Source organism: Chiloscyllium plagiosum, unplaced genomic scaffold, assembly GCF_037043375.1.
Source record: "Chiloscyllium plagiosum isolate Xiang-an unplaced genomic scaffold, Cpla_swu_hap1 HiC_scaffold_21, whole genome shotgun sequence".
Classification (NCBI taxonomy): Eukaryota; Metazoa; Chordata; class Chondrichthyes; order Orectolobiformes; family Hemiscylliidae; genus Chiloscyllium; species Chiloscyllium plagiosum.
In genome coordinates this window covers 56,937,533-56,950,796 of record NW_028270159.1, presented here as the reverse complement: position 1 = coordinate 56,950,796, position 13,264 = coordinate 56,937,533, and the positions used below count along the sequence as shown (strand labels likewise).

The 13,264-nt window shown below is 45.6% G+C and overlaps 1 protein-coding gene across 1 annotated transcript in view; it reads right to left on the bottom strand.

The window, feature by feature from the left end:
- LOC122548020 (uncharacterized) overlaps positions 1–13,264 on the bottom strand; it is a 35,341-nt gene that overhangs the window by 20,128 nt on the left and 1,949 nt on the right. The window contains exon 2 of the mRNA XM_087998613.1: positions 4,709–5,846. Coding sequence (XP_087854739.1) covers positions 4,709–5,755 — 1,047 coding nt within the window. The 5' untranslated portion in view covers positions 5,756–5,846. The remainder of the gene's footprint in view (positions 1–4,708; positions 5,847–13,264) is intronic.

Below are 13,264 nucleotides of genomic sequence, written 5' to 3'. Positions count from 1 at the left end.
AGAAACGGAAGTCTTGGAGGAGGTGGAGGGCGTGAGTGTGTCTCGAATGTATGTGGGGAGTTCCTGGACTAGGGGGATAGGACAGTGTCGAGGTAGGTAGAAAGGAGTTCAGTGGGGCAGGTGCATGCTGAGTCAATGGGTCGGCCAGGGTGGTCAGGCTTGTGGATCTTGGGAAGTAGGTAGAACCGGGCAGTGCGAGGTTCCTGGACTATGAGGTTGGAAGCTGTGGGTGGGAGATCTCCTGAGGTGATGAGGTTCTGTATGGTTTGGGAGATGATGGTTTGGTGATGTGGGGTGGGGTCATGGTCGAGGGGGCAGTAGGAAGAGGTGTCCTCGAGTTGACGTTTGGCTTCAGCGGTGTAGAGGTCAGTGCGCCAACTACTACGGCACCCCCTTTATCCGCTGGCTTGATGGTGAGGTTGGGATTGGAGCAGAGAGATTGGAGGGCTGCGCGTTGTGAGGGTGAGAGGTTGGAGTGGGGGAGGGAGGTAGACAGGTTGAGGTGGTAAATATCCCGGCTGCAGTCCATTGTCTATATTGTGGAGATTAACTCATCCCTGTCTGTATCATAGAGAAAAGCTGTCCCTATCTTTGTGATGGAGATTAATAGGAACTGTCTATATAATGGAGAAAAGCAGTCCATGTCTAAATAATAGAGAACAGCAGTGTTTGTGTATATGCTGCATAGCCACAGTGCCTGTCACTAGAATGGAGTAGACATTCTCAACGGGGACCGTATGACCTCCTTAGTGGCCCTGGCACATTTGAAAGCAGCCACAGGTTTATGGAGGCCCTTGTAACAGAAACAAAGAAATAACAAAACAACAATCTTTATTGGAGTCAATAGTTGCCCTCCTGTTTATAATATCTTTCCAACACACCGTTTGAATTCAGTGCACCTGGTAAATTAATTGTTTAAGCTCCTCCCACACAGCCTCACTTCAGAGTCCGTCACGAATCAGACTGCACTGGGTTAATGTATTCAATCAAGGGTTCTTGCAACTATTATCGCCATACTTCATTATCTGAAAGGCAGTGTATCTTGCTAGGCCTTTTGTATCCTAGTTCGTTTACTCATTATTTTCCTCATAAGTTCCTTATGATTATTTTTATTATTTTCAGAAATAATTCTACCTATTAATACCTTGGCCAAAAAAAAAGTGTTGGCAGTATTCAGTGGAATACTGATTGTATAGTCTCATCGCATCGCCGCCAAAGCCATCTGTGCCTGTGTGTTTAAACTGCAGGACTACATTGTCAAATGAATGTCTAGACCTCACATCTAGATTAAAAGGATAAACCCTGAGATGTCTTCAAAAACCTTGGAAATAATTTCAAGAGGAGGTCAATGCTGAAAGAAATGCTTACTCAAACATCACAGAGATTAGAGAAGGGTCTTGTTGCTTCATACAAAATTGGTAAACTGATTGCTAAAACTGGAAATGCTTGCAACATTGGTGAGTCACTTAGACTACCTTCAGCGTTCATAATAATGAGGTCATGAATTCCAGTGCCAAAAATAATTCAGGCAATTCCTTTGAGTAGTTCTACTGTTCCTAGAAGAATCGATGAGATGGTACAGAACATTGAAGAGGGATTGATCGGTTCATTACAATCCAAGAAATTCTCTTTACAATTAGACAAAACCAGTTTACAACATCATAACGCTATTCTCATGGTTTATGTGTTCTTCTGGAACAGAAACAAACTAAGGGAAGAGATGTTGTTTGCCAGGAGGATTAAAACAAATACTGAGAAACAGTCTATTTTTGAAGAAGTCAAACGTTACTTAAGCAAGAACAATATCCCAGTGAAGAATATAATTGTGCAACTGATGGTGCCACTTCTATGGTTGATCAATACAGAGGATTCATCTATCTAAAAAGAGTTACACCTTCTGTCTTTACTATTCATTGAATCATTCACAGAGAGCACGTAGTAGCTAAAAACTTAGGAGGACGTCTCAATCTTTCGCTTTCAGTTGTCATAAAGGTTGTAAACTTCTTCAAATCCCATGCCCTTCAGGATTGTCTTTTTGGGTAGCTGTGTGAAGAAAATGAAGACAACTTCTGGATACTGCAGCTGCGTACCAAGGCAAGGTGGCTTTCCAAGGTAAACTGTCTTCAACATTTTGTTACACTCTGGGACACCATAGTTTCAATCATATCTGATAGAGAGTATGTAAAAAGATGTATTGATGCTAAGGCAGAAATATTTTATCTGCCAGATAGCTTTCAAAATTTGTTGAGCAGACCTTACAGTGCAAAACCAGTAACCTCGCAGATTGTAGCCATTATATCTTTCCTCAACAAAACTCAAAAGTCTATTGGCACAATATGGGATGTCGAGAATTTTTACAATTTCCAAACCTGAAGACAATTGCGAGATACTGAAGGATGATGACCTGTTTATGTGAAACATCTAAAGCAGGTGCACAAGGATGTTTCGTCGACTCTCCTGCTCCTCAGATGCTACCTGACCTGCTGTGCTTTTCCAGCACCACACTCTCGACCCTGATTTCCAGCATCTGCAGTCCTCATTTCTTCAAAGGAAGGGAGAGTATGTGGGCAGGTAATTTTTTTTCGGATTAAAAGAGAATGTGACCTAGAAACTAAAATTGCCTATTTGGAATTATTACCCTGCACCGTCAGTGATAACTTTTAAAAAAAACTATTGGAAGGGAAAGATTTGCAAACAGAAATGTCAAAGCTATCAGCGAAAAGCACATTTCTAATAATGTAAAATGTGATTCAAACACTTGCTATAGGAGGCCAGGTTAACTCAGTTGGTAGAAAATCTGCTGTTCAATTAGCAATTAAGGTCAACATTCCATTTTCTTTCATAATTTGCAGCACCATACATTAGAAGCTGTCTTTTGAGGTCTAACTGTGGACCAAGCAACATTTGAGCAGAATTATCTTGCTACCAAAATCCCATTGACTATCCAGGACTGTGTCACTGAATATGCTTATGGGAAAACAATATATTCTTCCTTCCCTGGCGGGTCTACTAACCTTATGGATAACAGGCAAATGCAATGAATAAATTATCCTGTCCAAATATGTTGCTTCTCACTAATCCAGATTGAAAATCAATTTACCATAGATCAGCCAAGCACTCAACTGAGACACACCACTGGACACAGAACTCCAGTCATAAAAATATTCCTCGATCATCACCCACTGCTTCCTGCCATCAGCGAACTGTGGATCCAACTGACCAAATTTCACTAGATCCAATTGTTACCTTTGATATTAGTGTTCCATGCAGGAACATATCAAAAGTCTTAATGTCCAGGGAGGCTACATCAAAAGTATTCATTTGCATCCAATTGTGTCAGCTGTAGGACACAGAATTTAGAGGCTATAAATTCTGTGTCTTACAATCATGTACTCCACAACCACCTGATGAAGGAGCAGAGTTCCAAAAGCTACTGCTTCCAATGAGATCTGTTGGACTATAACCTGGTGTTGTGATTTTTACCTTTATACACCCCAGCATCTCCAAAAGTTAATGCTGGAGAAGTTGAAATTCCCTGCTATGACCACCCTATTACATTTACACTTCCCTGAAATTTCTCTCTTTACCCGCTCTTCCACCCAAATGGGTTTATTGAAAGAGTTTTTGAAACTGTAATAAATACCCTGAACATTATAGTGACACCCCCTCCTATTCTGCCTCCTTCACTGTCTCACATGAAGACCATATATCCTGGAGTACTGAGTCTCCAAACCTACCTCTCTTTCAACCATGTCTCAGTGACAGCAATGTCATCATAGTCCCATGTTTTAATTTGCATCCTTAACTTTTCTGCCTTGTTCGTCAAACTCAGCATTAAAATCAATGTCACTCAACTGTGTTAAACTCCCTTGTACCTTAACTGTCTTGTAACGTCCATGCCTCCCTGACACATTAATTGACCGTCTTTAGATTCCATCCCCTTGCCACGTTAGGTTAAACACCACTCAACAGCACTCATAACTAAATTCCCACCATTACAAGCTATATCTCACTCTGGATGTGCCTTCTCCCAACTTCTCAGATGAAGTGTACACATGATTATCTTATCTCTAAGGCACTCAGAATGAGGCAGACTTCATGCAACATGGATTCAATGAAAAGCTGATGTGTATAATTTTTATCCCAAACAAGTCACTGAACCTGTGGTGTTTATAATCATCATCAAACCACATTTTCTGGACCTGTTTCTGGATATAGATAAAAGTAGCATCAAATCCACCACTGTCAGATAGTCAGGAACTCATTACAACCATCATCGTTACTAGAAAACTCATTGTGGACAGATTTTACCCAGTGTAAATGTGTTGATGTACAGTGACAATGTGATCATTTTCAAAACATACCATACAGACACACAATTATATCAACATTTACCTAAATTGTCAGCCTCTTTAACACAGCTGAGTTTATTTATATCAATACAAACAGCCCAATGACCAAAGTACATTCCTTTGTGTTAGGGAAAGCAAAACCCTTCACCTATGATTCTTTGTGAATTTGCTAGTAAATTTGCAAATAGTAAATCCATTTACACAAACAGAGCAGGTGAACATGACCCAGCCAGTGTCATTTCACTGGTATGCTAACAGTTTGGATGACAGTGAATACCATTCATATGTGGAACAAGTGAAAGGTCTCTCCCCTCAGTGAACTCACTGGTGCACCAGCTGGTGAGTTGACTCTGTCAATGTTTCTCACCAGTGTGAAGTCGCTGGTGTCTCTGCAGGTTGCATGATTGGCTAAACCTCTTCCCACAAGTGGAGCAAGTGAATGGTTTCTCCCCAGTGTGAACTCGCTGGTGACTCTGCAGCTTGGATGACTGAGTGAATCCTTTCCCACACACTGAGCAAGTGAATGGTTTCTCCCCAGTGTGAACCCCCTGGTGTTCCAGCAGTTTAGAGGAGCAAATGAACCCCTTTCCACATTCAGGACAGGTGAATGGTTTCTCCCCAGTGTGAACTCGCTGGTGTAGCTGTAGTTTGGATGACTGCACAAATCCTTTCCCACATTCAGGACAGGTGAACGGTCTCTCTCCAGTGTGAACCCGCTGGTGTATCAGCAGGTGGGATGACCGAGCAAATCCTTTCCCACATTCAGAACAGGTGAATGGTTTCTCCCCAGTGTGAACCCGCTGGTGTATCTGCAGGCTGGATGACTGAGTGAACCCCTGACCACAATCGGAGCAAGTGAATGGTCTCTCTCCAGTGTGGAGTCGCTGGTGTATCCGCAGGCTGAATGACCGAGTGAAACTCACCCCACACTGGGAGCAGGTAAATGGTCTGTCCCCAGTGTGGACTCGCCGGTGGACCTGCAGGCTGGATAACTGAGCGAATCTCGACCCACAGTCAGAGCAAGTGAATGGTCTCTCCCCAGTGTGGACTCGCTGGTGTATCTGCAGGTGGGATGATTGACTGAATCCCATCCCACAATCAGGGCAAGTGAACGGTCTCTCCCCAGTGTGGATTCGCTGGTGTATCCGCAGGCTGGAGGACTGACTGAATCCTCTCCCACACTCTGAGCAGGTGAATGGTCTCTCCCCGGTATGAACTCGCTGGTGTGTCAGCAGGTGGGATGACTGAGTGAATCCCATCCCACAATCCGTGCAAGTGAACGGCTTCTCTCCAGTGTGACTGAGTTGGTGAGTTTCCAGACGGGATGGGTAAAGAAATCCCTTCCCACAATCGTCACACTTCCATGGTCTCTCCTCAGTGTGACTGCGCTGGTGTTTGGACATTTCAGATGAATCTTTACAGACTCTTCCACACACAGACGATACGTGTTTCTCCCCGGTGTGAATGGTGCTTTTTCCTTCAATGCTCAAAATCCTGAGATAACGAGATTATTACAAACACTGACTGTCAGATCTGGATGTGAATTTGTTTGAAACCTCTCATTACAAAACAACCTTTCAAACAGAAAACAAATGTACTCGGAGAAACCAGAAGAGAACACAGGCTGTGAAACAGAGAAATCAATCTGGTCACTTGGGAAAACTGCTAGATCATTAAAACTGAGCTCATTCATAAATAAGCCACAACCCAATACCGTTCCTGGTTTCTACCAATCGCCCTTCAGAGAGATTGGAGGGTAATGACAAGGAAATAGGGAAATCCCCGGCAATTACAGACCAGTAAGTCTCACGTCTGTCGTCTGCAAGGTGCTGGAAAGGATTCTGAGGGACAGAATTTATGACCATCTGGAAGAGCATGGCTTGATTAAATGCTGTCAGCACGTCTTTGTGAGGGGCAGGTCATGCCTCACAAACCTTATCGAGTTCTTTGAGGATGTGACTAGAAACGTTGATAAGGGTCGAGCTGTGGATGTGGTGTATGTGGACTTCAGCAAGGCATTTGATAAGGTTCCCTATGGTAGGCTCATTCAGAAGGTCAGGAGGAATGGGATACAGGGAACTTAGCTGTCTGGATACAGAATTGGCTGGCCAACAGAAGACAGCGAGTGGTAGTAGAAGGAAAATATTCTGCCTGGAAGTCTGTGGTGAGTGATGTTCCACAGGGCTCTGTCCTTGGGCCTCTACTGACAGTTGGTGTGATCTCATGGGCCAAATGGCCTGCTTCCTACGATTCTATGAGTACAGAGGTTGGAATGTCATTTTGCAGCTGTGTATGACATTGGTGAAGCCAGTTGTAGAATACTGCGATCCATTCTCGTCTCACTGACTTCAGAAAGATGGTACCAGGGTAGGACTTACACACTTAATGGTAGGTTCCTGGAAATTGTTACTGAAAAAAAAGAGAACTTGGGGTGCAAGTTCATAGTTAGTTGGAAGTGGAGATGAAGGTAGACAGGATTGTGAAGGTGGTGTTTCGGACGCTAGCTGTTAACGGTCAGTGCATTGAGTAGAGGAGTTGCAAGGTCATGTTGCAGCTGCAAAGGATATAGGTTACGCCACTCTTGCAAAACTGCATTCTGCTCTGATCTCCTTAAGATAGATGTTGTGAAACTTGAAAGCGTTCAGAAAACATTCACAAAGACGTTGCTAGGGTTGAAGGGTTTGAAGTATAGGTAGAGGCTGAATAGGCTGGAGCTATTTTCCTTGGAGCATTGGAAGCCGAGGGGTGCCTTGCAGAAGTTTATGAAATCATGGGGAGCATGGATACAGTGAATAGTCAAAATTATTTTCCCAGGGTAGGGCAGTCCAAAACTAGAGGGTGAAAGGTGCCAGACTTGAAAGGGACCAAAGGGGCAACCTTTTTAATCAGACGGTGGTGCATGTACAGATCGATACGGACAAGTTGGACTGGACAGTCTGTTCCTGCTGTATAACTCTAAAGTGCTTAAACAAAATGATAGAAATCTGAAATAAAAACAAAGTGGAAACACTAAGCAGGTCTGGCAGCATCTGAAATGGTGACAGATGCAGAAAATATTGCATCCTTGAAGACATGTTTAGATGATCATACAAGGCACTACCACATATGTTACACACTGGGTGCTGGAAAATGGGACGAAAGTAAATAAGGGCTCGATGACCAGCATGGATATGATGGGCTCATTCTGTTCAACAATTTTATGTCAGAGACTTTGACCCCATTTTGTCCCACGTTTCTCTGTGATTTTAGGAAGCAGGCAGGAGCTGCAAAAAGTGAAGAATGCAAATAATACATTGGCCTTCACAGTGAAAGCACAGGACTTTCAGAAAGCTTTTGATAAAGTCCCACATAGGAGGTTAGTGAGCAAAATTAGGGTTGGCTGATAGGAAACAAAAGAGTAGTGATAAACAGCTCCATTTCGGAATGGCAGGCAGTGACCAGTGGGGTACCGCAGGGATCAGTGCTGGGACCGCAGCTTTTTACAATATATGTTAATGATATAGAAGATTGTATTATAATAACATTAGCAAATTTGCTGATGATTCTAAGCTGGGTGGCAGGGTGAAATGTGAGGAGGATGTTAGGAGATTACAGGGTGATCTGGATACGTTAGGGGAGTCGTCAGATGCATGGCAGATGCAGTTTAATGTGGATAAATGTATGGTTATCCACTTTGGTGGCAAGAACAGGAAGGCAGATTACTACCTAAATGGAATCAATTTAGGTAAAGGAGCAGTACAAAGAGATCTGGGTGTTCCTGTACACCAGTCAATGAAGGTGAGCACGCAGGTACAGCAGGCAGTGAAGAAGGCTAATAGCATGCTGGCCTTCATAACAAAAGAGATTGAGTATATAAGCAAAGAGGTTCTTCTGCAGCTGTCCAGGGCCCCTGGTGAGCCCACATCTGGAGTACTGTGTGCAGTTCTGGTCTCCAAATTTGAGGAAAGACATTCTGGCTACTGAGGGAGTGCAGCGTAGGTTCACAAGGTCAATTCCTGGAATGGAGGGACTACCTTACGCTGAAAGACTGGAGCAACTGGGCTTGTATACCCTTGAGTTTAGAAGACTGAAAGGGGATCTGATTGAGACATATAAGATTATTAAAGGATTGGACACTCTGGAGGCAGGAAACATGTTTCTGCTGATGGGTGAGTGCCGAACCAGAGGACACAGCTTAAAATACGGGGTAGACTATTTAGGACAGAGATGAGGAGAAACTTCTTCACCCAGAGAGTGGTGGCTGTGTGGAATGCTCTGTCCAAGAGGGCAGTGGAGGCCCAGTCTCTGGATTCATTTAAGAAAGAGTTGGATAAAGCTCTCAAGGATAGTGGAATCAAAGGTTATGGAGATAAGGCAGGAACAGGATACTGATTAAGGATGATCAGCCATGATCATATTGAATGGTGGTGTAGGCTTGAAGGGCAGAATGGCTTACTCCTGCACCTATTGTCTATTGAGCAGTGATAGCTTTCTATAAGGCCTTTGGTGAGACCACACTTTGAGCACTGTGTATACCTATAGTGGGCGGCACGGTGGCACAGTGGTTAGCACTGCTGCTTCACAGCGCCAGAGACCCGGGTTCAATTCCCGACTCAGGCGACTGACTGTGTGGAGTTTGCACATTCTCCCCGTGTCTGCATGGGTTTCCTCCGGGTGCTCCGGTTTCCTCCCACAGTCACAAAAATGTGCGGGTCAGGTGAATTGGCCACGCTCAAATTGCCCGTATTGTTAGGTTAAAGGGGTAAATGTAGGGGTATGGGTGGGTTGCGCTTCGGCGGGTCAGTGTGGACTTGTTGGGCCGAAGGGCCTGTTTCCACACTGTAAGTAATCTAATCTAAAAAAAATCTATGTTCTCCTTTCCCAAGAAAGGGTGCCCCAGCTATTGAGAGAGTAAAGGAGGTTCACCAGACTGAGTCCTGGGATGTCAGGACTGATGTATGAAGAAAGACTCGATCCTCATTTAATCCTCCTTTCTTTAGTCTTGGAAGCACTGACTACATCAGTAATGAATGATCCAACTCCCATTTTCTGATCTGAATCTGACCCATCTAAGCCTACACTTTGATTCCCATCTCCCGCCATATTAGTTTAAAACCTCACCAACAAAACTGGCAAATGCCCCCACAAGGAGATTTCTCCCAGCTCTAACCAGGGGCAAGCAGTCAGGCTTGCGTAGGTCCCACTTACCACAAAATGATCCCAATGCCTCAGTATCTAAACCCTTCTCTGGTACACCATTTCTCCAGCTACACGTTCAGCTGACCTATCCACATTTCTGCTCTTGCTAGCACATGGCACTGGGAGCAAGTCTTACATTATTACATTTGACGACTAGCATTTTAACGTATCACCTATCTTCCTAGATTCAGATTTCAGGCCCCCATCCCTTTGTTTCGCTATGTCGTTACTACTTAGGTTTTCCACTACCACTGGCTGTTTACCCTCCAACTCCAGAATGTCCTGCAGCCACTCCATGATATTGCAGATTGTAATGACACTGCTCCTTTAACATAGAACAACACAGCGCAGAACAGGCCCTTCGGCCCTCAACGTTGCGCCAACCTGTGGACTTATCTCAGCTCGTTCCCCCTATACTATCCCAAAATCTCTCTAATGTGCTGAGTTGACCATAGAAAACAAGTTATGTTGTCCTTGGTTTTCTTTTCAGAAGGGTCATACAAACAGACTCTGGGTGGTCTGGACTTTAGGGACAATTTGATTATAGCAAATATATTCTCTCAGGCAAAAGGCTTTCAAGTTTAAAAAACACATGTGGACAATGAAAAGGGAGTGGCCAGTTTTCCTAACTCAAATTTTCTCTGTTTTGGTTTGGCTTTAGCAGTCTGGCTAGGTAAAAACAATGACTGCAGATGCTGGAAACCAGATTCTGGATTAGAGTGGTGCTGGAAAAGCACAGCAGTTCAGGCAGCATCCGAGAAGCAGGGAAATCGACATTTTGGGCAAAAGCCCTTCATCAGGTTAAGAGGCAGAGTGCCTGAAGGGTGGAGAGATAAATGAGAGGAGGGTGGGGGTGGGGAGAAAATAGCATATAGTACTATAGGTGAGTGGGGGTGGGGATGAAGGTTATAGGCGAGAGAGAAGGGTGGAGTGGATAGGTGGAAAGAAAGATAGGCAGGTAGGACAAGTCATGGGGACAGTGCTGAGCTGTAAGTTTGGAACAGGGGTGAGGTGGGGGAAGGGGAAATGATAAACTGGTGAAGTCCACTTTGATGCCCTGAAGTTGAAGTGTTCCGAGGCGGAAGATGAGGCATTCTTCCTCCAGGCATCGGGGGGTGAGGGAGTGGCGAAGGAGGCCCAGGACCTCCATGTCCTCAGCTGAATGGGAGGGGGGAGTTGAAACGTTAGGCCACAGGGCAGTGATTGATTGGTGCGGATGTCCCAGAGATGTTCCCTGAAGCATTCTGCTAGGAGGCGTCCAGTCTCCCCAATGTAGAGGAGACCGCATCAGGAGCAACGGATATAATAAATGATATTGGTGCAAGTGCAGGTAAAGCTTTGATGGATGTGGAAGGCTCCTTTGGGGCCATGGATGGAGGTGAGGGAGGTGGTGTGGGTGCAGGTTTTGCAATTCCTGCGGTGGCAGGGGAAGATGCCAGGAGGGGAGAGTGGGTTGTTGGGGGTGTGGACCTGACCAGGTAGTCACGGAGGGAACGGTCTTTGCAGAAGGCGGAAAGGGGTGGGGAGGGAAATATATCCCTGGTAGTGGGGTCCGTTTGGAGGTGGCAGAAATATCGGCGGATGATTTGGTTTATGCGAAGGTTGGTAGGGTGGAAGGTGAGCACCAGGGGCGTTCTGTCCTTGTTACGGATGGAGGGGTGGGGTCTGAGGGCGAAGGTGCGAAATGTGGGCGAGATGCGTTGGAGGGCATCTTTAACCACATGGGAAGGGAAATTGCGGTCTCTAAAGGAGGCGGCCATCTGGTGTGTTCTGTGGTGGAACTGGTCCTCCTGGGAGCAGATACGGCAGAGGCGGAGGAATTGGGAATACGGGATGGCATTTTTTTCAGGAGGTAGGGTGGGAAGAGATGTAATCCAGGTAGCTGTGGGAGTCGGTGGGTTTGTAAAAATGTCGGTGTCAAGTAGGTCGTCATTAATGGAGATGGAGAGGTCCAGGAAGGGGAGGAAGGTGTCAGAGATGGCCCAGGTAAATTTAAGGTCAGGGTGGAATGTGTTGGTGAAGTTGATGAATTGCTCAACATCCTCGCGGGAGCACGAGGTAGCGCCAATGCAGTCATCAATGTCGCGGAAGAAGAGGTGGGGAGTGGTGCCGGTGTAATTACGGAAGATGGACCGTTCTACGCAGCCAACAAAGAGACAGGCATAGCTGGGGCCCATATGGGTGCCCGTGGCTACCCCTTTGGTCTGGAGGAAGTGGGAGGATTCGAAGGAGAAATTGTCAAGGGTGAGGACCAGTACGGCCAAACGAATGAGAGTGAGTGTTGGTGGAAGGGTACTGTTGGGGACGTCTGGAGAGGAAGAAACGGAGGGCTTGGAGGCCCGAGTCATGGCAGATGGAGCTGTAGAGGGATTGGATATCCACAGTGAAGATGAGGTATTGGGGGCCGGGGAAACAGAAGTCTTGGAGGAGGTGGAGGGCATGGGTGCTGTCTCAAACGTATGTGGGGAGTTCCTGGACTGGGGGGGGGGGGGGCAGGGATTGGACAGTGTTGAGGTAGGTAGAGATAAGTTCAGTGGGACAGGAGTATGCTGAGACGATGGGTCAGCCATGGAGGTCAGGCTTAGCAATCTGGCTGTTCCCTGAAAGCAATCAGTCAGTTTTGAGACTGGTCATAGAAACAGCTGCACGGAAGAAGGTCTTCCATGCTGAATCTCTCTGCCACCTCTCCGGTAAGACCACGTTTGATTTTACCTTTCTTGCCAAGGGTTACTTATGTGGATTGTTGCAGGAAGTTGGAACAGTATCATTAATTTGGGATAGTGTGTTGGATTTTTAGATTAAGTTATTCTGTTCTCTTTTGTTTGTGTTTCACTTGGTATTCTGCAAATAAATGCTGTTTTGTTTAAAACTAAGGGGTGGACAAGCTACACCACTCCTGGAATATCCACTTTAAACCTTCTCAAAACAACTAGAAATGTTTTGAGGGTGTCTGACCTGGTCCATATCAGGATCCTGGCACCAGGGAGTTAACATATCATCCTGGATTCATGTATGCAGCCACAGAAGTGCCTATCTGTACCTCTGTTGAAGCCCCTTTCATTATCACCCTGCCACTCTCTTTCCTCCCCTTCTGTGCAACTTGGCTGTTGCTGATTTTCCCTGAAAAGCCCCCCACCAAATCCAAACTGGGGGGAAATGACGTCTGGGGACTGCTACATTTCCTTCCTGAGCCATTTCCTTTATCTGATGGCCACCCATTCCCTCTCTGCCTATGTAATCCTCAGCTGCCGTGTGACCAACTCGCTAAACGTGCTGTCCATGACATTCTAAGTATCAGGGATGCTCCGCAGCTCCAGCTCTGAAAACATCTCCAGGACACCCCGCACCAATCAACCTTACCACCCAGTGGCCGAACATTTCAACTCCCCCTCTCACGCTGCAGAGGACTTGCAGGTCCTGGGCCTCCTCCACCGCCAGTAGCTGCAGATGGACACACTTCCTGCACACATGACGACCAGGGACTCTGGAAACATCTCTTATTTCCCAAATTGTGCAAGAAGAGCACACCACGGGTCAAACATCTCCTGCCATTACTCCTCTCTAGATTCAGCTAGATACTCCCTTGAAGATAATGTAAATGAGCTAGCAATTTTCCTAGATTTCAAGTATTTGCTCAAGCTAACATATGTCTAGTTTAGAGTGGTGCTGGAAAAGCATAGCAGGTCAGGCAGCATCCAAGGAGCAGGAGAATCAATGTTTCGGACAAAAGCCCT